The sequence below is a fragment of the Suricata suricatta genome, chromosome 2 (genome assembly GCF_006229205.1).
Source record: "Suricata suricatta isolate VVHF042 chromosome 2, meerkat_22Aug2017_6uvM2_HiC, whole genome shotgun sequence".
Taxonomy (NCBI): domain Eukaryota; kingdom Metazoa; phylum Chordata; class Mammalia; order Carnivora; family Herpestidae; genus Suricata; species Suricata suricatta.
Genome location: NC_043701.1, coordinates 156975236 through 157001059, shown reverse-complemented (window position 1 = coordinate 157001059; position 25824 = coordinate 156975236). Strand labels below are relative to the sequence as shown.

The window sequence follows — 25824 nt, the reverse complement described above, 5'->3', positions numbered from 1 at the left end:
AAAATTTTCTTCCTTTCTAAAGCTTCTAATATTCCATTCTGTTTATAGACCACATTTTGTTTACCCATTCAGCTGTTGTTGGACCCTTGGGCTGCTTTCATCTTTTGACTATTGTGAATAATGCTGCTATGAACATGGGCATAAAAGTACTTGTCTGAGCCCCCTCTTTTAGTTCTTTCTAGTGTAAACCCAGAAATGAGATTGCCGGATCACATGGCAATTGTATTTAGGGCTTTTTTGAGGAACTGCTACATAGCAGTTTTCCACAGTAGCTGTTCCATTTTCCTCCTCCTCCTCCTTCTTCTTCTTTTTACTATTATCATCCTAATGGTATGAGTGGTATTTTATTGTAGTTTTGATTTGCATTTCCTTAATGGTTACTGATGGTTAGCATCTTTTCACATATCAATTGGCCATTTGTATGTCTCTTTTTAAGAGAAATGTCTATTCAAGTCCCTTGCCCGTTTTTAATTAGGTTGTTTTTTTGTCGTTGAGTTGAGGGAACTCTTTATATATTCTGGATATTACTCCTTTATCAGATATATGATTTGCAAATATTTTCTTCTCTCATTCTGTGAGTTGCCTTTTCACTCTGTTGATAGTGTCCTTTGATGTGCAAAATTTTTAAATTTTGAGGTAATCCATTTTATCTGTGTTTACTTTTGTTGGGTGTACTTTTGGTGTCCTGTCCAAGAAATCATTGTTGGACAGCAGTGTTTTTTTAAAAACTCCCCCAGTGAATCTAATATACAGCTACAGCTAAGCAGTTTTTCTCAAACTTTAATGTGCATTTTGTCACCTAAAGTCTTATTAAAATGCATATTCTGGGGGCACCTGGGTGGCTCAGTCAGTTAAGCATCTGACTTTGGCTCAGGTCATGATCTCATGGTTCATGAGTTTGAGCTCCGTGTCAGGCTCTGTGCTGACAGCTCAGAGCCTGGAGCCTGCTTCAGATTCTGTGTCTCCCTTTCTCTCTGCCCTACCCTGCTCATCTCTGTCTCTTCTTCTCTCTCAAACATAAACAAACATTTAAAAAAATTTTAAAAATAAAAATAAACAATAAAATGCATATTGTGACTTATTAAGTCTAGCGTGGGGCCTGAGATCCTGCATGTTAACAAACTCCTGGCAGATGTTGATGCTGGTCTGGTGACCAGTCTGAGTAGCCATGGTTTAGAGGAACACTTCAGTGATTTCTTTCACATGAGCCCTGAGAGCAGGAGATATTTTCCAGACCTTTTCCTGAGCTTCTTCATGATAAAGTGTGTGTTGCCCCTGCACCATGGGGGAGGCCATCCACTGTGGGGTGACTTCTTCACATGGCTGATTCCTCCCTCTGGCCTTGGCCCCCGGGAGTGACCACTGTAGAATCAGCCAAAAGCTGTTTTGTTCAAAATATGTTCAATATGCTCAAAGAGGAAAATCACACATGTTGGTCTGAAATTTTTGGAAAGGGCTAGGGAGAAAAACTGCTCAAGGTCTGCTTCTTAAAAAAAAAATCCTTTAATTCATCATAGAATTTTAGAGCTGGGAAGCACCTTTAGAGTCTATCTCAAACCTTAATTTTGGACAAGAAAGCTGGGACCCAACAAGATTATGACTTGTTCAAGGTCACCAAGCAAATTAGAGGTCAACCCATAAATGTATTACTTCTTTTTCATCTTGCTTTAGGTTATTTATCTGGAAATGGTTAACACAGAGTAGCTACCTCGTTCATATGGCTCGTTTAATTAAAAGTTCACCTTTTCACAGAAAAGGTAAAAATCAACAGCCTGGATCAGGCTTCTTGCCCTTCGTGGCCTTCATTAGAAAATTTCTACCAGTTGCTTGTATTACCTAATAGGACCTGCCTCCCTGGTGGTGTAAGGACACTGGTTTGAGACAATAGAAGGGCACACATTGCCCCAGGCAAGAGGAACCACCCTTGTAATACCCTTAACATTCCTAAGGGCAGGCCTAGACATAGAAGCTATAGGTAATCAGCTTAAGGCTAGTTACACCCTATGTGAGGGGGTCCTGGGTCTACTCTGTGATTGGCTAACACTCTAAATGTTGTAATTGGATAAACCTGCTGTCAATAATATTGTGTAATCATCAAAGCCCTACCCCACCTTTTTTCCGGGGCTCTCAGCATGGATCCACCACGCCTGTAAAGTCTGTGAGTCCGAGTTTAGGCCCCGGCGAGCCTAAACCCGTAATAAAGCCCTTTGCTTTTGCATGCGTGACTCGGTCTCCCTGGCGGTTTCTGGTTTTTGGGGACGATAAAGAAATCTTGGGTATTACAGTGGCAGTGACCCAAATTGTAGGAATGGTGCCTGGGAGGGACTAACCAGCTCCTCTAAGGGGCCCCTCTCTCTTTCTCAATGCCACTTCCTCTTCTATGCCCATTGCAAACCTTGTAATCTGATCACAGTACTCTTTCAATCCTCTGCCAATCAATTGGATCTGGTTCTCAAGTTGAAACTCATTTGCTGTCCCTAAATAGAGGTCGTACCTTGAAAAGACCAGTGACCTTCAGATCCACCCTACATTTCAGCATGCCTACACTGGTTATTAAATACTCTTTAGCTTCTCATTTTACCACCAGCTACTCATTAATCCAATTACAAGTTTCCTTCATCCAACCAAACGTCCTGCCTGCCGAGGGGCAGAACTCTCACAGTGATGCATTTGCCTTCAGTGATTAGACAGCCCAGTAGAAGGTACTGTCTTGTTCAGACATCTCCGTAATTTAGACTTGACCTCACTCTGATAGTGCAACACCCAATATGTGCTCTGCGAACACACTCCAAGAGCCTCCTTCCCAGGAAGGCTCACTGAGATTAGTTTCTACCCTGCGGTTGGAGCTCTGCCCCCTGAGTCTCTCTCTGGCCTCACCAACAAGGCATTAGGGAGGCTTTTGAATCATGCTTGATGGTGATGGCAGTGCCTGGGTCCCTCATTTGGGTTTCTGGGTCCTGAACTGAGGCATGCTCATTTGCTGGCAAGAGCATCTGTCTCCATATGGGGAGTCAGCCTCCCCATCTTCTCTTCATTAAGACGTCAGCCTCACTCAGCCTTGCTCTCAGCTGTCAGACGCACCCACATACCAGCAGGAAAAGTTCCATCAGGAAGGGGTCTGCTGTCTTCTGAAAGCAGGACAGCCCCACTTTGCCTGCAAGACCAGACCTACATCCTTCCTGGGACTTGTTTGAGCAGGGCCTTTAGAACACTCTGAGTTCTGATTCTGGGCCTCCTGGCAGGTCTCAGGGTGGTGCTATCTATAACTCACGCAAAGAGGGGGAGGAGTCCTTCTACCTCCATGGCCATTCTCATCAATCTCCTGCATGCATGCCACCAGCTCCCATGGCCCCAGGATGCTTGGCAACACCCTGAGTTATGTTACAGATATAATGATGAATTATACAATGGATTATACATAATTAATTTATAATAAAAGACGCACACAATGGTTTAATTTCTCCAAGTGAATGATGTACCACCCATCAGATCCTGCTGGAATACATTCCCTAACTGACTGCTTCTTGATCTGGAGATGATGGCCAGCTGCCCTAGGGAGGGACCTCCGCCAGAGGAACCTGCCAAGTCCCAGACTCCCTCTAGGCTGCCTCTGGGGTATGTCCCATAGAAGGAGGATAAGCCTTCACTGCCTCTATTGTTGTTCTAGACCAGGGGGCTCACTCCACCCCTGGACTATTTGAGAGTGGTTATTTTGTATAGTCCTCCAATCTTTCTTTCTTTCAGAGTATGGGAAATGCCTATACGTTTACCCTCTACCTTTCCTTCCTTCCTTCATCCACTCAACAAATACGTATTGAGTGCCTGTTATGTGCCAGACACTGTCCTTGGCTTGATGTAGATGAGTTAGTGAAGCACAAAGATGCTTGCCCTGGTGGAGCTTACATTCTAGCAGAAAGAGACAGACAATAAATAGTAAGCACAATGAACAAGTATATTACACAGTATGTTCCACAGTGAAAGGTGCTGTAGAAAAACAAAAAGTAGAGCACGATAAGTGTGATGAGGTATGATGCAGGCAGGCTGCAGTTTTAAACACAGTACTTAGGGAAGATCTTATGGGAAAGTGGCAACCTAGGAATTGCCACGCCCTCCGTGAACAGGGGGGAAAGGTACTTATGTGCCTACTCTCGGCTGTTTGGTTATCAGTTCTTTCAGTAACATTCATAACTTTTGGTTTCAGATGTTCAGGATGTTATTGTTCCTGCTGCTGCTGCAGTTTTTGCCCCCCATTGATGGGTCCCAGCGTGCTGAACCCATGTTCACTGCAGTCACCAGCTCGGTCCTGCCCCCTGACTATGACAGCAACCCCACCCAGCTCAACTATGGTGTGGCAGTCACCGATGTGGACCATGATGGAGATTTTGAGATCGTCGTGGCAGGGTAAGTGCCTCCTATCCTGAGTCTGAGAAGTGTATTAGTCAGCTTTTGCTGTGATAAGGCTGAGTAACAAATACCAAATCCAGTGGCTTGCGACAACACATGTTCCCACCCATAGGTGTTAGCTGGGCTCAGCTGGGGCTCTCGTATGCCGTGTCCTTGCCTTTTGCTATAGCAAGGAGAGGATGGAGGGTGGATGGTTTTTTAGGGAGAGAATTTGAATATCTGCTTCAAGAAATTCTCTTCATGTTGTTAAGCCTCCTTAGTTATATAAGCATTACTTCCTTACCAGTGTAGACATCTCTACATAGGAGGGCCTTAAAGGTCACAATTAGAATAGATTGGGATACTCAAAGCTGCCTTTGCACAATATCTTCCGTAAGCCTAAGAAAATATTAATTGTCCACTTCAAAGATGGGAGGAAGATGGGAATTCAGGATAGCTAAATATCCTGTAAAGTGTGCCTTGGTGCCCACTATTCCCTTCTTTCCTGAGAAGCAACATTGTGTAGGAAGAAAAGCATGCGATTTAGAGTCCAAATAGCCTGAGCTCATGCCCTAGAGCTACAGCTTTCTAGTTGCATGACCTTAAGTCAATCCCTTACTCACTGAGATTCAGGTGTATCAGCTGGAGAAAGGGGAAAAATCATACTACTTTCTTGTCCTGAAGCCTCAACAGGATATTGTATGTACGAGTGCATTGTAAATTCTGCCAGTAACCATGGATAGTTGTTATTTATGGAGCACTAATACATTCCAGGCACTGTGCTAATAAGCCTTTTTCAGAGGCATTGTCTTATTTAATCCTCCTGACAACACTATGAAGTACGTGTACAAGAAAAGGAAATTAGATGGTAAGCGACCTGCCCAAGTCAATGAAACAGGACGTGGATTAGTCAGGATTTGAACCCCTGAGCTTCCTAATTCTAGATCTGCTGAACTACAGTTGTGCAAAGTTTTGTTATCACTTCAAAAATCAGTGGACCAGTAAAAACACAAGGGCGCATCAGTGTCATTCTGGGAGGCCCGAGCTTTTATGCTAGCACTGAACAAAGTCACTGGCAGGTAACATTATTTGTAGCAGTTGCATGTAACAGTAGAAAGCACTGACCTTGGAATTAGAAGACCCGGTTTTAATTCTAACCATACCACTTAATAGTTGTGATTTGTGCAAGTTACTTAGCTATGTAGTGCCTAGTTTTCTTACCTGTAGAATGTGCCTATTGGAGTCTACCCCCTCCAACCATACAGGGTGGTGGTGAGGATCAGGGGTGATGATGTGTAGAAAAAGACACTTTGTAAAGCACACTTCTTCCATTTATTCATTTCTTCTACGCTGTGAAGAGTAGAAAGTACCTGATTCTAGACCCTCCTAGAAATCTGGATGAGTGCACCGTCCAATGGAACTTTCTGTGATGATATAGATGTCTGTAATGGTGCTGTCCAATATGGTGTCCATTGGCCACATGGGACTGTTGGGCCCTTGAAATGTGGCTACTGTGACTAAGGAACTGAAATTTTCATTTTATTTCGTTTGAACTAAATAGCCGCATTTAAATTAGCATATTCTGGGCCTTAAGAAGGACAAACTGAAGAGCAGAGTGTGATAGAAAAAGGAAAACCAGAAGTGGTTGTAGTGACCCTTGTTGCCTGAGTGACCTGAGTAGGGTGGGGCCAAGCAGCTTGTCCGCATTCAGTGCTGTGACAGCCCAGTGTCTCTCTGAATCAGGGAGCAGCCCAACTCATTAAACCGTTCCTCCCAGAGCCATGAGTCTCTGGTTAAATGACTTTGATGCATTTCTGAAATGTTCTAGTTGGCCCTGCCTCCTGTTAGGTGGCACCAGCCTCCCCCAGTAGATCCTGGGAGCTGACAGAGGATGGTGGTGCAACCATCCTTCCCTCCTGTTGGACCCTCCACAACTTACTGCTGTGAGCATGCTTTCCCTTCACCTTGGACAGTAGCTTCAAGTGCAGCTCTCCATCACACCCACCCTTTGAGGTGCATGGATTGTACTGCGTCTCCAGAACGTGCAGCTTCATTCTTTCCAAGTGCTGGGCATTCATTTCATCTTCCCTCTAAGTGAAGTCCCTCCCCCCACTCTGTCTCCCAAGGAACCCCAGAAATTTGCTTCTGTGTCCTCTGTGATGAGGAAGCTAGACCATCGTTTGTAGTCAGTTTAGATTTAACTTTGTCTAGCTTGCTGCTTCCTATGGGTCCTACAGCACTTGGGGGTCATCCTCTGAAAACAAAGCCTAGACCATCCCAGGTCTTCATCCTGAAACAGCCAGAGATCATGGAGAGACTCTTCTCTTTGATCCCAGAAAAGGGTTGAGCCCGGTAGGCCCTACCTGAGAATGCTTGGGGTGCTGAGTGTTCTTCTGAACGATGATGTTGCCCACCCCCAGCAAAGGAGAAGGTGGAGGACAGGATGGTGCAATTGGGCAGCCTCCCAGCTCCAGGTCAGGCCTTCTTTGTAGCTGTTGTGAAGCATTGTGAATTCTCAGAGCATCAGAAAGACACATTCTAATTTAAGTACCAAATACATTCCAAAGACAAATATAACTTTTTATTATCTTCAGCGTAGGATGATTTGTCACTGTCTTCTTCTTTGGACTGGATAACCAAGGGTTGACTATACAGACATATTTAAATTCGGACCTTGGGAGGTCATTTGGTCCACCCCTTGCCTTCCAATAAGGCCACACTTATAGCTCTTGGAAGCTCCATTTATTTAAAGCCTTCCAAGAGAACGTGTGTGATCTTTTTGTAATCTAGCTCAATTACTTATGTCAAGAATCTATTTGACAAATCTGAGTCCCTCATATTAGAGTTTAATAAGCCATTTCTTTTAACTTTTGTTTTGCTCTTGCCTTTGAAGATATAAACCAAATGGTCACCATCCTTTCAAAGAAAGACAGCTAGGATCACTGCTCTGCCTTTCATTCTCTGTGGACTTGGCCACATTTCTGGCTTTGACTCTTATTCTATTTCATCTACTCTATATCCGTAATTAACTCTGTTTCCTTCTCTATTTGATTGTAGACTCTGTTTAAGAATCTTGCTGCAAGAGTTGAAATTTGAAAAAATTGAATGTGAATGCCTTTACCTGGGGCACCTGCGGTCCAGCTCTTGCCAGGCCCACTCTGTACTATCTTATAGACCTTTCCATTAGCTGGTTGCTGAAGGCATTTACGTTTGCAACCCCTGGGACAATGGCCAGCTCTTCAGTTTATAAGGTGCCCTGTGCTTGAACTTGTCTTAGATTTCTTGACCTTGTAGTTTGTTTGACTTGAGCCCTGTTGCTTTGAGTATTTATTCTTTGAATAGGTTTGTTTTGTTTTGTTTTTTTGGTATCCTCGTTCTGGGTATTGATGGCATTGATTTTGAGCATGTTGCGGGTGAGTTTGTGTTGTGTTTCAGTTTCTTGAGTTAATTGTGATGGAAGGCGTGTGTGTGCATCTGACTCTGGGAGGAGCAGAAAATGACCGCCCTTTGTTCTGCGGGGATGGAGGAGGGAATGGGCTGGCTCTGCTCCTCCGACACAGCTGGGCGAGTGCCTCTGCATATGGAGGGCTTATCTGTTGACCGGCAGGTGCGCGATTGCGGTCTCTACATACAGTCTCCTCTCCCGTGGGGTGAGGGCAGGATTTGATCACCCCCAGAGACATCTGCACACGCACAGACCATTGAGGAGCTTCAGGACTGGTTCCCCGGGTAAATAAAAAGCTCAGTAGCTTCCCCTTTTCTCAGTGGAACTAAATACTAAATCTACAGTCTCACGTCGTCTAGAAAGGAATTCCTGTTGGTGTCAATCCTGCACAATTCCTTTAGAGCAGCTTTGTTTCCTGGGATATCCCCAGAGGTCTGAGATAACCCCCCTACCCTTTCAGTTTCCAGCAGAAGTTTTGCTCAAATGGAGGATTGTAGTGGTTGTAAAGTTTAAATCACGATTTAGATCAGTTTTTCTACACAGAGCATTCATTTGATAAAACCTTAACACATTCTTCACACTTGGAAGGGTTTCAGTTAAAGGGATGCTACATATCATAAAGCAGTGTTTCATTTTGTTCGTAATTTTGCAACTATGTGAGAAAACTTTTTTAATTTACTAAAGTTAATTGAATTATTTAAAAGGCAAACCGTATTCAATTACCAGATTAATCATAATCATATAGGAGATATTTTTGCCATTATAAATAATAAGAACAATGATAAAGAATGAGATATTTATCAATGATTTAACGAAAGCAACATATCTGCACTTTATTGTGAGTATATATAGATGCATGCAGCATATATAGATATATTTCATGTGTATGATAGATGGTAGGTAGATAGGTAGATATAGTATCCATATAAATGTATTTAGATATTGTGGTCTAAATAAGTCATATGTATATATGCATGCATACCTTTAACAAAATAGGAAAAAGAGTTTTGAACTTTCTGTCCTAATTGTTGCTTTGTAAAAATATTTTAATGTATTTGATCATCAATTTTGATGACTTTAAAATGTTAGAATGGGGTGCCTGGGTGGCTCCATTGGTTAAGCAATGGACTTCTGCTCAGGTCATGATCTCGCAGTCTGTGAGTTCAGCCTTATGTCAGGCTCTGTGCTGTCAGCTCAGAGCCTGGAGCCTGCTTCAGATTCTGTGTCTCCCTTCTCACTGCCCCTCCCTTGTTCACATTCTGTCTCTGTCTCTCTCTCTCTCTCCCAAAATTAAGTAAACATTAAAAAAAATAAAACATTAGGTTATTTTATTCAGTTTATCTTTCTCTTTCAATTTAAAATATATCTTACAATTTGATAACACATACCTGTGTTTTATTACCAAAAAATTCACAAAAAAATCCATCTTGAGCAACCCCTGCTTCAAACACATCCCAGTCCTCTCCCAGAATAACAATTGTTTTGAGTTTGGTGTTTGTACTTCTAGAAATTTCTATGTTACATATATATGTTATATATGTTCATAAGTTATAAATATACCATTTTTGGAAGAATCGAACTGATATGCATTGTTCCAAAACTCCCTTTTTTCACTGTATCATATATTTATTGTTCATACACATAGACCTAGCTTATTTTTTTTAAGTTGTTTAGTGTGGGTATTACCACATCTGTTTTCCTACCCCTCAAGTGACATTTAAGCTGTCCCTAATCTGTGACCATTGCAAACAACACTGTACTCTACATCCTTACCCACATGTGCAAATGTTTCTCTGTGATACATACTGAGTAGCAGAGATGCTGAGTGTGCTATGTACATTTTGGATCTTAATAAATATTGCCAAACTATTTCCAATCTCAATCCTTTTCTACTTATTCATAGCCTAGAAATAAAAGGCAAGTTTGGGGATTATTAAATTCAACATCTACTCAAGCCCCTACTGTGTATACAGCCCACATAGGCTCCAGGGTCTGAACTTAATCAATTTAGGTCTAATAGTTCCCAGAAGGGAAAAAAAAAAAAAAAAAAGCCTATTCTACATCTGCAAAAGAAGCTGCTGCTGTTCAAAACCGGATTGAGGAACTTCAATACTTTCTGAGTCAAACTGCTAAGAGGACTTCCTCTAAAGCCTCGTCTGCAAAAATATCTGTCTTAAATGGTTCACCCTTAACCTCGAGATTCATTGTCGCCAGTGTCATGGGAGAATGATTGCGGGGTGCCGGCTCGCCTGCTCTGGTTAACCGTGGACTACCCCTGATTTTGAATACTAATAAGACATGAGCTGGAGCAGGAAGCAGGGCTTTTAAACCCATTCTTATAACTTGTCTAAAAAGGCTACTCAGCAGTGCATGGCAGGTTTTCCAGAGATGTCTTTTTGCTGCATCTGAACTTCTTCTCCCCGTGAGAGGTGGGAAAAAATTCCACCCTGAACACAAAGTCATACACTCCTGACAGCCTGAAGGTCTGAAGCCCCTTTGTAGTTATCCTGGCTACCCAAGCCCCCCTTCCCCCGCAGAGCGAAGTGACAGAAGGTGTGGTAGGCAGAATAATAGCTTTCCAAAGGTGTTGTGTCCTAATCCCCACAACCCATGAATATGTTGTCTTACATGGCAAAAAGGACTGTGCAGATGTGATTAAGACCTTGAGATAGTGAGATTATCTTAGATTATCCAAGTGGGCCCAATGTAATCGCAGCATCCTTTAAAGTGGCAAAAGGGAAGGGGAAGAGGAGGTCATATGTTGTGATGTGAGAAAGACTCACTCACCATTCCTGGCTTTGCTGCTGGAGGGAGGGATCACAGGTCAAGGAGTATGGGTGGGTGGGCTTTAGAAGCTAGAGAAGGTAAGGAAATAGATTTACCCCTAGAGCTGCTAGAAGGGAATGTAATCCTACCGACACGTTGATCTCAACATAGACCAATGATGAACTTCTAACATACAGAAGTATAAGATAATCAATTTGCATTGCTTTATGCCACTAAGTTTGTGGTGAGTTGTTACAGCGGCAATAGGAAACTAATACATCAGATGCTTGGTGTGATTTTTCAGAGAGGAGATGACCATGACCTCAGAGAATTTTAATAGTATTATTTCAACAATTTCATATCAATAAAAGAAATATACCACCCACAAGCATAGTATTTAAAAGAATAAAAGAAGCATGCCACTAATGAAAGTATTATTTTTAATCAGTGGCGATCCCTTGTCTTAGGAACATGTGTGGTTTTAGGAAGAATCCCTAAAAGCACACTTTGTTCCTTAGGGACTCACCAGGCAGTTCGTTCACTGTTTGACAGCTGGTGCCTTGGATGGTTGGAGGTGGGGAGAGGGATTCAGAGCTTTTAAAGATCTCATTGCCTGTGGTGGGACAACACACTCAAACGGGGGGGGGGGGGGGGGGGGGGGGGGGGGGGGGAGATCCAAGCGACTCACACCCCTAGAGAGAGGCAAGCATTACCGGAGGGCAGCAGGAGGTCGGCCAGGGCAGGGGCCGCTTCCAGGTGAGAATCACAAAGGCCTTGGAGGGGGCATATGGACGGCATCTGGAAGGACAGGTCGCACGCAGGTCCATTCAGCAAGGGGGCAGTGTCCTCTCCAGGTCGAAGACAGCTTTAGGCTTACTTGGATTTTGTTGTTTGTTTGTTTTAAAATTAAATTTTTTTTTAAAAAAAAAGCATTTTAACAAAAAACTGATTTTCACATAGTGAAGAATATTTATAAAAAGCCATTCCAAAATAGTAATATAATTAAGACCCTAAAATTGCCTCTGCTGAAAAAGGCAAAGCTACTTTTAGTAGTCTGAGTTTTTCATCCATTCAGAAAGTGGATGTATGCCCTGTCTCCAGTCACTTGAAGTCTCTCCTCTCCCGTCTTCTCAGTGGTGGGCTGGGTGGAAGGCCTTACACACCCCACTCCAGCCTCCGGATGTCACAGGCACAGGGCAGGCTGGAGGGGGAGCCGAGCCTCCCCACCCTTACACCCCTACGGCAGCAGGGGCACTGCTCTCTCCTACCTCCTCCTCCCCCAAACACATCAGGCTTCTCTTTGCCATTTCTACTCCCAGCATCACTTCTGCTCTCGAGGGCCTGTCTGACCCCTGCCTCCCTTTCACATTTTTCCTCACCCCTTCTCCCCAGTGCAACTGACCTGATGAGTCACGTTCTTTCAAGAATGCTATGGTTATGACTTAATCTTCCCTCTGAAAAAGTAGTCAGTTTTGAGGTGCAGATTCCTAGGAAAACATGCAACGATGTGAAAAGCTAAAACATTCCCCACTTGGGGTTTTTGCCATGCCCTCCCCTTGTTTACCTTCAGCTGTTTTGCAGACTGAAGTTATGAAGTTATGAAGTTATGTCTTGTATTTTACTTACAGCATTTCATTTTAAAACACCACAGCAGTCCACGTGACATGTAGTATTTAACTGAGCCTGCGTCACACATTTTTTTTCACATTTTCACATCACTAAAATTGGAATCTGACCTACAATTGGCAGCTTGCAGTAAATTGGAAGGTTTTTTTTCTTTCCTAGAAATATATGCAATAATGGCGAGTCTTATTACTGATGACACGTTAGATTTGATGAAAGCTCTGTAGATAGTACTGTCTTCATTTTGCAGATGAGGAAACTGGGGCCCAGAGATCTTCTGAAAGTTATAGAGGTGGTAAAGATGAACTATGACCCTACATCTGCCCACTAAATTAAGTGTGCTAATTGTGTTGTTCAAATCACAATCTTTATTAATATTTTTTTTTCCTAGTAATAACCAAGAGGCTTGGTTTGAAATATCCTACTGTAGAAGTAATTCGTTTCTTTCCATAACTCTGTGTTGCTTTATATTGAGTCCATTTTAGTAGGTGTAGTTTTAGAATTCCTTCTTTATTATTGAGCTATAATTGACACATAAGTTTCAGGTTTACAGCATATGAATCATATTTGTATATATTGCAAAATGATGACCACAATGAATCTTAGAATTCTTATATTTTCCTGGTGAATGGAGCCATTATTATGAAGTGGCCCCATCTATCCCTAATTATGCTTTGGCCTAATACTATTATTAGGCCATCTAATATTTTTATTAGTTATAACATTAATATAGTTATAATTTTATATATGATAATATATTATAATTAATATGGCTAATATTATAACTATTTCATCTTTCTTTCTGTTAGTTTTTTTCAGGAACATCTTTTTTCATTGTTTTACTTTGAACTTTCCAAAATCCTTAATGTTTTATGTGTGTTTCTTGTATGCAGCATATATATAGCTTAAGTTTCTTTTTTAACTGTTTAACCAAGTCTGTCCTCTTACTGATGAGCTCAGTCGATTTCATTTAATGGGAACATTAATATGTTTAAACTTGTTTCTCTCATTTGTTCAATTTTCATGTGTTTGATGCTTCTTTTCCTTTCCTGCTTTTTAAAAAAATTGATTGATTGAAGAGCTTTGGGCAGGGGGAGGAGAGAGAGAGAGATACTTGTTTTCTAAATCCTAGTTTTTGCCTCTAATTGATTTGGGACTTATCCTGTCTTCTGTTCTTTTAGTGGCTTCTTTTGAAATTTTATGATACATATTTAACTTAACAAACTCTAAAATGATCTTGACTCCCTTCCATTACATTACAAGGACTTTATTCCACTTTAACTCTTAAGTACCCCCTCCTGCCAAGCTTGCCCTTGGCAAACCCTACCACTTATGATTATTACTGTTGTTATTGTCTAAAGGCAGTGTTCTTAGGTGGAAACACTAGCTCTCTCCCAGGGTCCTGGGTTAATGTAGGATTCTAAGGTTTGCCATCCTCCCTATGCTGCCAGCTCAAGAGTTACTGATACTCTTCACAGAGCTCTGGGCCCCTTATTGCCATTTGTTTAGGTCCTTGCTGCCAGATCTAGTTTTGATTCCCTTTTCTGTGGAGTAGGGTGGTTCATAGAGATTTCCCTTAAGTTTGTGAGCCCAGTAATATATTAAAAATATGTTGTATCTGGAACCTACTTGTTTTGTAGTGGTAGAGTCCTTCAGCAGCCTAGCATATGGATCAAGACAGAAGTCTGGAGTTGCCAATGACTTAGGATCTCCAGAGCTTCTTTTTCTATTACTAAGAGGACTTGGGAGGGCATGCACAGCTAAAGGAAATAGTATTTAAGAGGCTCTACCCCTTATCTGTTCAGAGATGCTTGAACTCACTTCTTGCAAAACAGAGCTCTACAGCATGGGAGGTTTGGGTGTGAGATGGAGAGGGGTAAGGGTGTGTGTGTGTGGGGTGGAGGGGAGAGAAGCACATGCAGTAAGCCACAGGCACCCAGGTAGTCAGGTCAGACCCTTGGATGGTGCCTCTCTGAAGGAGCAGGAAGAATCAAGATCAAAGTCATCTCTAGCATAGATGATAGTCTGTAAAGTCACCAGTGTTTAGCCACTCCAATCAAGGAAATGTGTGACTGTACATCAAAAAGGACCTCCTTCCCCCTCAGCAGCCATCTTTCCATATTGTTTATAGAGTAGAGTTACAGCCATATGAACTCATGGGCAACTACCCAGTGTGTTTCAACATGCCCTAGTACTGTAGTCACTCTGTATGCTGGCCATGGATGGGCACTGGGAAGATAAACAGGCTAATGAGGATTCTCCCTCATTGGGAACTACCCCTGAGAGCAACATTGCGTTGGTCATGTAGAATAGGGTAGCAGAATCTTCTCTTTGGATCTCCACACCACATTTGTTCCTTCTATTGAGATGAACATTCTCTCTCCTTGGAGAACTGTTTTAATCCCAGGATCCTGTGGGGCTGCCAGTCAATAGTCTTGGGTTCCCTGTGATCTAAAGCTGTCCAATCAGTGTCTTAATCTCAGATTTTTCCATCCTGAATCAAAGAAGGAAAGCTCTAACTTACTCTTAGATCATGAGTTGTAAGGATATGTCAGCAAATTACTATGAATATATCCATGTTTCCCACCCATGAAGGAACATGAGAGGATGAAGATGAAACCCAGAGACAAAATGGGGAGAGAATCCTGGGTCATTAAGGCCCTGATTCCTGTCCCTGAGATCCCTGACCTAAGGGTCTCCTGCACCTCTGCTTCATTCTGGAAGCACCTTTTTACCTCCAATAAATTTTCCTCTAGAGCTTTCTTTCTAGAGTGACTTTTCTTATGCCAAAACTAATGACTTATAAATCTACACAAAGCAGCCCTTTTGCGGGCTAGAGCAAGCACCCTATCTGATGCTGTGTTGCAAACCAGAGCATAACCATTCCTAGTCCCAAAATAGGCCCTATGGCTATCTAGTCAAAGGGAAGATCCTCAAGAATACGTAAGAACAGTTGATGACCTGTGATCAGTGTTAACTTATGTTTTTGAAGGAGTTTTTGCCAGATGAGTCAGATTGAGAAGATAACTCAAACCAAAAAAAAAAAAAATCACAATGTTATTTAACTAAACAGTAAACATTCTATGTACACACTCTATCAAGAATTCTTTTTAAAATATCCCTTCTCACATTAGATTGCTAACAGCTAATGGCAGGAACTTTCTCTTTTCCATCTGTGCACCAATAGTGCCTAACATGTTGTCAGTGTTCAATGAATGAATGACATGAAAGAAGCAGGGGTCTTATGGATGGATGGAGGGTCTTGGATAAGAGAGTTAATGAAAATAATAAACATTAGCTCTACTCAGAAGTGACGGACTCAAGGACCTTAGCCTTGAGAGCAACATCAGTAAATTCAATAAAAATATCCTATATGCCTACCTTATATGTCCATAGCCGTGTGCTCAGTGCTTTTGCATATACAAGAATACAGTCCCTTCCTTCAAGCCATCTTACTTTTAAGAGAGATAAGGCATATATGGAAATAACAGAGCCGAATGTCACATGAGCCGAATGTCACATTTATCAGGTTCATCTTCCCAGTGAATATTCCAGTTTTTCCAGTTTCCTATCAACACTGAATTTCATCTGAGGTTGTAGTAATAAGGCTTTTTTTCCATTGTATGGAATTCCTCTATGATATCACAGGTTTGATCTTCTGTTACTCATTAGGTCCCTGTGTTCATTTCCCTTTCATTAAACCACAATATTTGTTTGTTGACAGTGTAATCCCAAGGAACTGACAGCATCACTGAGCCCCAGTCCTGGTTCTTCCTGGTTTCTGTCTAACACCTCAACACCTCAGAGAGTCAGTGAAATTCTCCAGACTACACCACTAACCAGTCATACAAATGTCAACTTTGTGTTTTGAAAATATACTTTTTCATCAGTAATCTGTTGTCCATATTCTTCCCTCCAAGCCAAATAAAGCAAAGTGTAGAAGAAGAAAGCAGTCATTTCCCCCCAGTTCCCTACAAACAAAATGGGCCATAATTCTAGTTCCTCCAGTACCTTTTCAAGTTGCTTCCTTATCCTGGGAAGCTGTGGCTACACCAGGCTATAGCCAAAGCTGCATTCTCCCACTTCCCATCAGCCTTTGCTCTGTCTGGGCTGGCCTGGGAAGGCGTTGGTTAAGCAATTTCAGCACCTGATTCCTGGACAGCACCAGAGCCCTGGAAGAGGTCCACAGGCTGAACTGTGTGGATTCCCCCACTGCATCCCTACATGGAAACCCTTTTGTTTCCACAAATTAGGAAGACTTTGAAAAGTATGGCAAGTATCATTATAAAAGTTTCTTTTCCATACAACTCATTCATTTCAATTTTAAGTGGCCTTCAAAAAGCAAGAGTAAGTGAGATAACAGATACCTTAAAGTTTCCAAGGGCATATCTAAAACTTAAGTTTCAAATGGATCTAACATTTCATGGGGGAAAATATTCAATTTAAAAACTAAGAAGTAAAAAGTAGATGAGTTCATTCTTGGTTCAAAGAACTAGAAATCTAAAGAAACTTTCAGGGGACACCAGTAATTTTCTGACGCCTATCTGGCAATAATATGTCCTAGGCTATGGTGAAGACAAATGATATAAGTCATGCAAATTGCTTAGCACAGCACCTGGCACATACTAAATGCTCAGCGGTTAGTGTGTTGGGGGTGATTATGTTTATTTAATGCCTAATATAATAGTAGCGGTTTATCTGGACCAACTGTCCTCTGTGTGTGTCTCTGTCTATGTCTTTTTTCCATCAATGGGATAAGATAGCACCGTGGAATTATTTTTTGCTTTTTACTTAGAAATATATATCCTGTGTTGTTAATTTTAACACAGTCATTTAAACATTTTTATACTGTGCTGTCTGCAGACATGCAAACCTAAAATAAGTTGTCTTGTATTTTCCTTAGTTTCCTATAAATCAATGTCCCACCTAGGAAAAAGTTTATTTACCCCAATTACATTGGCCAGCTCTTATTCATTCATTCTACAATTTTTTAAAGTAAGCTTCTATGTGCCAGGCACCTTGCTGAGCCCTGGAGGTTAGTAGTGAATGAGAGCAACTCTTGCCTTCACTGAGCTCAGGGAGAATCAATATGCCTGATGAATTAAAGAAATTCTTACTTTGGGAAAGAATTTCAACTCCCTCCAACCAAACCTTTTATCAGAACTCATAATTTGTAACCAGAATCATTTCTCATTCCCACTGTCCATTCTTACTAAAAGATGCTAATAAGAAGTGGTATGATAAAACAAATGGGGATAGAAAAGAGAAGGACATGACTGGGGCAATCCATGAATTAATCAGCCCCTGAATAATCAAGAGATGATATATAAAATGTAAGTTCATGCCTTCTTAAATAATTAAAGATATTAAAGGAGAGACAAAAAGACCACATTTCAGAAGAAATTAGTAGCCTTAAGGCAGAGGGTGAGCAAAAAAAGAGCTCTATAGTAGCATTTATAAGCCTTTTCTATATTGTAATAAACCAAGCAGGTAGCAGTAAGAGGGATGGTTATATGGATTCTCACATATATTTGAAGGTAACAGCTGCCAGCCTAGAGGTCACAGAGTTATTACAAGGCATCTGAGAATCCATCTGTGCATGGGCATTTTATCAATAGTCACTAAAGCACAGCTACTATTATGTGGAGATTTTTTAACATAAAAAAGGTATTTTCATATTTGAAAAGAGTTGAAAACCAATATGTGTTCATGTAATGTCAAAAAAAAATGGGGTTAAAGGAGCCAGAGAAGGGTCACTGAAAGGAGGAGAGTGAGAGACTTCAGAGAAGAGATGGAGAAAGGGTGTAAAAACAGAGAGATGGGAGATGAAGAAAGATGAAAGAGGAAATGTGCACAAGGCATAGAAGGGAAACAGTGGAGTCATGCAAACCTGCACTAAAACTCCAGCATCTTCTCTTTCTCGCTGTGGGGCCTTAAGACAAGTTACCTAACCTCTCTGAGTTTTGGTGTCCTCATCTGTAAATAATAACTGATCATTTATTTTATCATAGCACTCTAGTAGTGGTTAAACAGAATAATGATGCAAAATGCTTGGTCCAGTGTCTGACACATGGAAAGTACTCAATTACTAGCTGCCTCCACCATCACCATCTTTCTTACCAGACACATACCCATGAGATCTATCGTGGCCTACCTGTCAGCAAATACCTGAACGCTACTTACTAGTCAATTCTCATCTCTAATTAACTGGATCAGTCAGAACTCTTTGGATTGTACAATAGAAACTAACCCTTGCTAACTTATCTTCCTCCCCACCAATGAAAGAAAAGAAGATCTAGTGGAAGCATATAGGGGTAACTCACGTAAGTCAAAGAAAATCTGATTGACCAAGCTTTGAGAAAGCAGTCATGGGGGCGGCAGGGGGGATGATAGGACTGACGGGAGCCAGAGTCCAAATGCAGCTAGGATCATTCTCTCTGACTTTGTTCCTCTCATCCCTGCTTCTGTACCTTGGCCTGTCAGCCCAATTATTTCAGAGCATCTTTCTCTCAGACTCTGGTACCTAAACTACCAACAACTTCTGGGCATATATCCTCCTAACCTAACCACCAGAAAGAAAACTCCAATTACAAGGAAAGAATTCTGAGTGGCCATGCATTCATGCTTGTGGTTCCGGAAGCCATCTGGGAATGGAGGAAGGGCTGATTCTCCAGATATAAGGGGAGCTGTTCCTAGATCCAGGAGAACAGAGTGCTGAGCAAACAACCTTGATACAGTCACTCATTCAGTAGACATTTGTTGAATACCCACTGTGTGCCCATGCCTGTCACCAACACTAGAGACACAAAGGTAGCCAAGACATTTATAGTTCTTGTTCTTATGGAACTGACACTCTAATGAGAAAGATAACAATGAACAAAGAAACAGGAAATTTTAATTTCTTTCGAGAAACAAGGCACACACACCCATGCACACACGCCTCTTGGGAAAATCTTGCACAGCCTTCTGGGGGTACATCTTCATCACCAATCCCCAGAGGCCTCAAGCACAGACCCCTTCCGTTTTTCGGTGCCCTAGAATACTTCAGTTAAACCACCCATTTCAGCACCCGCTTATCTTCCCTTCTAACCTGCAATTTTAGTCCTTTTGAAACCTATTGAGATCCAGTGATGCAAAAAAGACACCAGCTAGAATTCCAAGAAAATTTGCATGCTCAGAATTATGAATTAAAGGTAGAGAAGTCTAGATAAATGTTCCAGGTGAATTCCAGTCAAGGAAAAAGAACAAAGAGAAGAGAGACGAATAATATCGGTGTCGTGGAATTCTCGGCATGTGTTATCTGTGAGAACGTGGATTAGGAAGGAGTTAACCAGGGTCAATCATGGGGGTGGAGGGGCTACAGGGACCCATCCTCACCCTCACAGATTCATGCTTTGGTTGGGTGCATTGCATGTGTGTTTGTGTGTAGATGTGTTCCAAATATTATGTTTTTTCAACTACGTGAGTGATTTTGCCAACCCTATTTTAAGTATTTATTTTTTAATATACTCACAATCTCAAAAATTAGAAGTGATCTAGTCCTCTCAATTTTTGGGAGGATCTGGCATTAGCATTTCATGCACACCTACTATCTACCAAAACTACTTTGCCCTTCACACATATTCTCATTTGTGGGGGTGCGTTAGTTGCCTATTTATAAAGGAGGAAGGTGAGGCCCACAGGGCTGATCTCTTGCTAAAGGTTGGACAACTATTAAGAAGCAGAGCTGGGAGGCAGATCATGCCTCATTTGTCTCCAAGGCCCAAATTCTTTCCTTCCTGTCACTGGTTCCTGAGTCAGACCAGTCTGGAATGAAGTTGTTTTTACTTCATAACAAACTTAACTAAATAAGGATGATGTAATTTTTTCATAAAGCTAAAAATATTCTATCTAAAAGACTAACATTTTTCATTCTAAGATTTTGTCCTTTCGCTTTCTTTTGGTATTGGAAAATACTTTTAGTTATCATATCATAGGTGGCAGTTGTTGGGTTTGTTTCTATTGTTTTTGTTTTTTGGGGGTTTGGTTTTTGTTTAGTTTTGTTTGGTTTAGTTTGGTTTTGTCCACGGCAAAAATAAAACATTGGCCATCCTGTGAGTGCTGCAAAGTTTGCATTTTGCAATTGTCCTGTGCCATGAAATCTCAGAGTCTAGAAAGCACTGCTCTTTCTGGGATGTTGGCATCACAGAAAGGCAGAGCTGCCCTTCATAGATGCCTACTGTATGCAGGCACTGGCCGAGGTGGTCTTTGTACACCATCTCTGATGAAACCCCTAACAGGGGGTCTTGCCCTGGTTTTACAGAGTAGGAAACTGAGGCTTAGAAGGACAAGGATCCCTGCCCAGGCTATTGGGCTCCAGCATTATATCTTCTGTCTCCTGTGTGGTGGCAGATGGCTCAGTCTCCTCATGCTCCATGCATGTCACCTCAAGCAGCCCTCTCCCCACTCCTGGGCCTTATATGAGACACCAGTGCTCCTAGCTGATGTGACAGCCTCTTCTTCCCTTCGCAGTCCCTCTCTCCCAAAGCCCACCCCTTCTCTATATGCTGAAGCTTTTATAGCTTTCAGAGCCTCCACAAACAATATTTTAGAGGGCCGAGGCAAAGTTTTGCAGCTCTTTTCAGGTGTTCTACCTTGGAAGAACTTCCTGGAGAAACTCAACAGGAAAGTAGTGAGCTGTGTGCTTCTGCTCCTTGAAAGTGAGGTCAAATGAGTTCCCTAGAGTCTCAGGGCCAGTTCATGATGGTCTCAGTGCATGCACATCACCTTCCCTCTGTGCACAGAGTTTGGAGGGTGGTTTTTCCCCTGCACAGGCTGGGGCTGGTTTTCTTGGGAGCATGCACATTCAATCTACACAGGGGACCTAGATGCTTTGCAGAGGCATATGCACCTTTGGGTAGACCAAAGCCTGTCCTCACTCATGCCCAGCTCATCCACAGTCACAGCCTCATTGTGTGGCTTCATATGACTGCCCGGTGTGGGTGTGGCAGCCATACACATGCAGTCAGGAAGCACACCTGCTCTCTTCATTAGGAAGAGAATAGAACTTGTTCCCTAGACTCATGAGTGCTCTGAAAGAGGACAGGGTCTGGCTTCTCTGGAGAAGATGGACCTGACAGTAGACCTACATATTTTTTAGGTGATCGTAGATAAAGGAGCAAACTTCCATAAGCTTATATAACTGGAGATGGCTAATGAAGTCAATGTAATTTACAAAGTGACAAAAATGTTGACAAACAGAGCCAAGCTTAATATTGTACATAACATGCAGGATTAGTAATAATAATAGCAGGGCTTACTGTGGTTCACATTTGTCATTCTGGGGGGGCTAGTATTTACCCCCTTTCCTAAAACTATTTTTCCTTCCTCGTGGTGAATTGCTTCTTTCTTTTGTGAGTATTTTTGGAGAAATAGTAATCAAGGAACACTGCCCTCGCTCTACAGAAGCTGAAGGATCCCTGGAGGTTCTTCCATCAGATGCCAAGGGACAGAACCAAGAGGTGGGCACAAGCCCTAAGCATATCCAATTGGAGTCTCCCCTGACACTGTCATTTCGGGGAAGAACAATGCAATGATGGGAGAAACATTTGGAATTTAGTCATTTTCACTATTGCACCTGAGCTAGGCTGTCGGAGGGTTCCAGCTCCTGAAGCTGTCTGTTCTGAGCCTGGCCCTTCGGACCGCCCTTTGAACCAGCAACTCCTCATAGCCTGCCAATCGGTTTCCTTTTTACGTAAGTTAGGCCAAGTCATTTCTATTATTTATCACCAAAGAACCCCATTGAGCATCACCCGTCCAAATTAGTGCTGTCCTCTTCTCGGTGGCCTGCTGGAAGGTCACACACCTGGTCCAGTGGTGCTGCCGTCGCTCAAACAGTGCTGGGCCTCCACATTTGAAATGGCCTTGGAGGGCTGTTTCCGTGCCACAGAAGAACATGTGACCTCATAACTATGCCTCAGTTTGGATCCAAAACAGCATTACCAGCTCAGTCAGCTGATTGTTCACCGGAGTTGGCTACAAATGCCAAAAAGCCTTTTGACTGTTTCCAAAAATAAAATCCAGCCTCACAGGATGACAATCTGCCACCATTGTACTTATTCAAAATAATGTGGCATCAGTTTGAAGAAATTCTACAGGGAGTCCCCGAAGTATCGAAAACAATGGCAGAAGCCTTGGGATACATATCTGGCATATCTGGATGACCGCTCAGAAGGGAGAGGACATTCATTTGGTTGGATATATTCTGGTATCCTTATTAAATAGCCTGTCTTATTATCTAAGAGTCACAGTTCATGGTGGAATCATGTTTCTAAGCCTAAAAATTAGACTTCATTTTAAAGACCCTTTGGAAAATCTTCTGAGATATTTTTCTGAGCCTGTGAACACTCCCCAACAAATCCACCGCCCATCACACCCTCCCCCCAGACACAGCCAGGTAAGGATTTTCCCCTTCACACTGGAAGCAGATGAGGTGTAACAGGCAGCAGCTACTGTCTGTTGTTCTTAAGCACCATGTGTGTCCTTTGCCCAAGGATGGGCTGCAAATCTGAAACAACAGAACACAGCATCCATCAGTAAATCCTGCTTTAGAGCTTCTAATGTACGCATCATGCTTCCTTCCTTTTTAAGTTTCTCTTAGATGCAGGAAAGGCTTGCCCTTTAGTTTCTCAGAATAATAATATGGGCCCCAAATCGAAACGTTAGGGTGCAGAGAAGACACCGTCCCCCACCCCACGCCACCTTGATGTGATCACCTGTCACATCATCTGTGGACTGTGGACTGTGTCCACACTCAGTCAAACGAGGAATGGATAAATCCACCATCATCTACCCCCATGCCATTGCCAGGGCCAGGGTCCTAGACCATCCCGACAACTGGAGAATTCCACTTTCAGGCAAGAGGCAATAGAAATGTGGTCATTTTTGGTGTTTCTTTTGATAGGAAATAAAAGGAAGAGTGAAGCTTTCAAAATTGACTTCTGTCTCTTGGTATCTTACAATTTCCATCTCTTTGTGATCAAACGATCACAGCACAACAAGGGGGGAGAGAGAAGAATCTCTACTTTTGGCAGGCTTCAAGACAGTCTTAGATTATTTATTTGTTCTGTAACTCATTTCTGTCAAACATTCTTTTTCTGTCTCTCGTCATAAAAAATTGAAATGCTAGTTTCTCAGTGGATGTCTTGGCTTTAACTATCTGTCTGACCTTGGACAATTATTTAACCTCACTGAACCTGTTTTCTTGAGTGTGAGCACAGTGCCTGATACAACGTAGGTGCTCAATAAGTATTTGTGGGTAAGTGAGACGAATTCAGAGTTCCTTTCAGCTCTATCACTGCATGACTTTCCTACTAATTGGGCTCCCTCCCCATGGTGGACATCACCATTGCCCCTTGGCCTGCTTCACATGTATTTGGCATTTATTCTCCAAAGTATTGTTCTGCCATTCTCCTGAGTATGCTTGGTACCACACTAAGCATATAAGGCTCATTTCAGGAGTCTAGAATTGAAGGCTCACATGGTTTTCCAGCAGAATTGTTCTTGGCCACCATCGCTCAATGCTCTTGGCTTTTGCTTGTCAAAAGTTGTTTGCACATTTACTCACTGTCCTTGAAAACCTTTTCACTGGCAGCAGCTCTCTCACTTCCTGCAACCCTTGGTTGTCTATGGAGTGTCATCCATAACAGATGGGCGAGACCATACACCTTGTTCAAATGTTGAGTCGCTGTTTGCATTCCTATTTCTCCGTTGGCCGGCACAGTGGAGGCACTTCTAGGCTTAATATTGCTCTTTTGTGAAGTTGATTTACAAAGTGTGTACCCTGGAGGCTCACCCCTAATCTGAATTGTCAACTGGGGACTGCTGGAGATTGATGATGGGGGATTATGATTGTCTACATGTTGTACCTTCATCCAATTTTCTGATGTGTTTTGGTAATGATGTTGACAGTTGTGTGAAGATCTGTTCCTGAAATTAAAGCAGCGGCAGCAGCATTTTTGAGCTTGATGATTAGATTTGATTAGATCAGAGTGGGTTTTACTTCTTCCTCAGAGTCAGCAGAGATTTACTGTCCACTGACTGATTTAACTTCATGCTAGAAGATGGTTAGTGACATAACTTACCATCAGAAAAAGAAATGTCAAGGAGCATTGGAACGAAAACCCAACCTTGTTTGACTTTAGTGATGACCTTGAAGGGGCTGAAAATGTACACATTATCAAAGATTTCTGCCCTTAGAGCATCCTAGAGGAAATAAATGTTGACACGTTTGGGTGGACATTTGTAATGATGAACATCTTCCAGCAGTAGCTATCATTTGAGTAAGGCAGAGGCTTTCATAAAATCAGATAAGGTAAAAAAGAATAGGATTATGGTTTCTGAATTTTTCTTGCCATTGGCAAGAGGTGAAAATAACGACTTAGGAGTCTGAGTCTACTTGACTTAAAGCCACAGTGAGATGCTAGGAGAAAGCCCAAGGGTGGTTCTGGGCAGGAATTTCCTATAAGATGATATGTGTAATTTCACTCTGTATATGAATTCTTAAAATAATCACAACCAATAATTCACAAAAAAGAAGATGCAAATGGACAATAGACAGGAAAGTAATATACAGCTACCTAGGGTTTTCAAGATACAGCATAAAATCAGGCTGTAGTTTTCAGTAACAAAACTGGAAAAAAAGTTAAGCAGATTATAATACTCAGTGTTAACAAGGATGTGGGGAAGTGGAGATCTTTATGAACTACTAGTGGGAGTTCAAAATCTGGAAAGAAATTTGTCAAAAGGTACTAAGTGCCTTAAAAATATGCAGACTCTTTGACTCTATAATTCAGCTGTTCTAACTCTGCCCTGGGGAAATAATCAGAAATATATGGTCAAAGATTTATGTGAAAGGCTATTTGTTGCACCTTTTTATAATAGCAAGAAGCCAGAAGCAACTTTATTATCTATTAATAACAAAATGGTTAAGTAAATTATGGAATACCAACATGATGAAATACTATGTGATCATTAAAAATTCTCTTCAAAGAATATTTAAGAACATGAGGGAATTATTTCTAATATAATAACTAAGGGAAAGAAACATAATATAAAACTTGATATGGTACGGTCTCAACTTTGTCAAACATTTAAATATGCACCAAAAAAGACTAGGAGGAAATATACCAAAGTATTAACAGCTATTCTAGTGGTTGATTTAGAGGTGATTTTAATTTTCTCCTTTATGCTTTTCTGTATTTTTTCCAATTCTTGTAAAATTTGCACAAAGTACATTTTTTATAACCAGTAAAAACTTTTAATGATCATAATCACAGCATCCATAGGGTCACCCAAGAATTTTTTTCAGCACTTTAGATCCTCAGAATGAGAATGGGGAGAGCAATTATGTCTTTCTCTTCACCTAATTTGGAAAATTTTAGCAGAAATTCCATGGGCTCCAGATGCCTTGTGTTTTTTTAGTCGCTTGATGATTTTCTGCACCTTGTCAAGAATCAGAGGGATTTTGCAGATTCTTTTGTCTGATATTGCAGGATAGAGTTGAAAACATGTTCCTCAATAATTGTTGTAACCGAGAAGGTCTCTGAAATGCTCTTTCCAGAGCTCAG

The 25824-nt window shown here is 41.7% G+C and overlaps 1 protein-coding gene across 2 annotated transcripts in view; it reads left to right on the top strand.

Annotated features, from left to right (window-relative positions):
* CRTAC1 (cartilage acidic protein 1) overlaps positions 1-25824 on the top strand; it is a 148274-nt gene that overhangs the window by 14126 nt on the left and 108324 nt on the right. For both annotated transcript variants that reach the window (XM_029932328.1, XM_029932329.1), the window contains exon 2: positions 4202-4401. In XM_029932328.1, coding sequence (XP_029788188.1) covers positions 4202-4401 — 200 coding nt within the window. The remainder of the gene's footprint in view (positions 1-4201; positions 4402-25824) is intronic.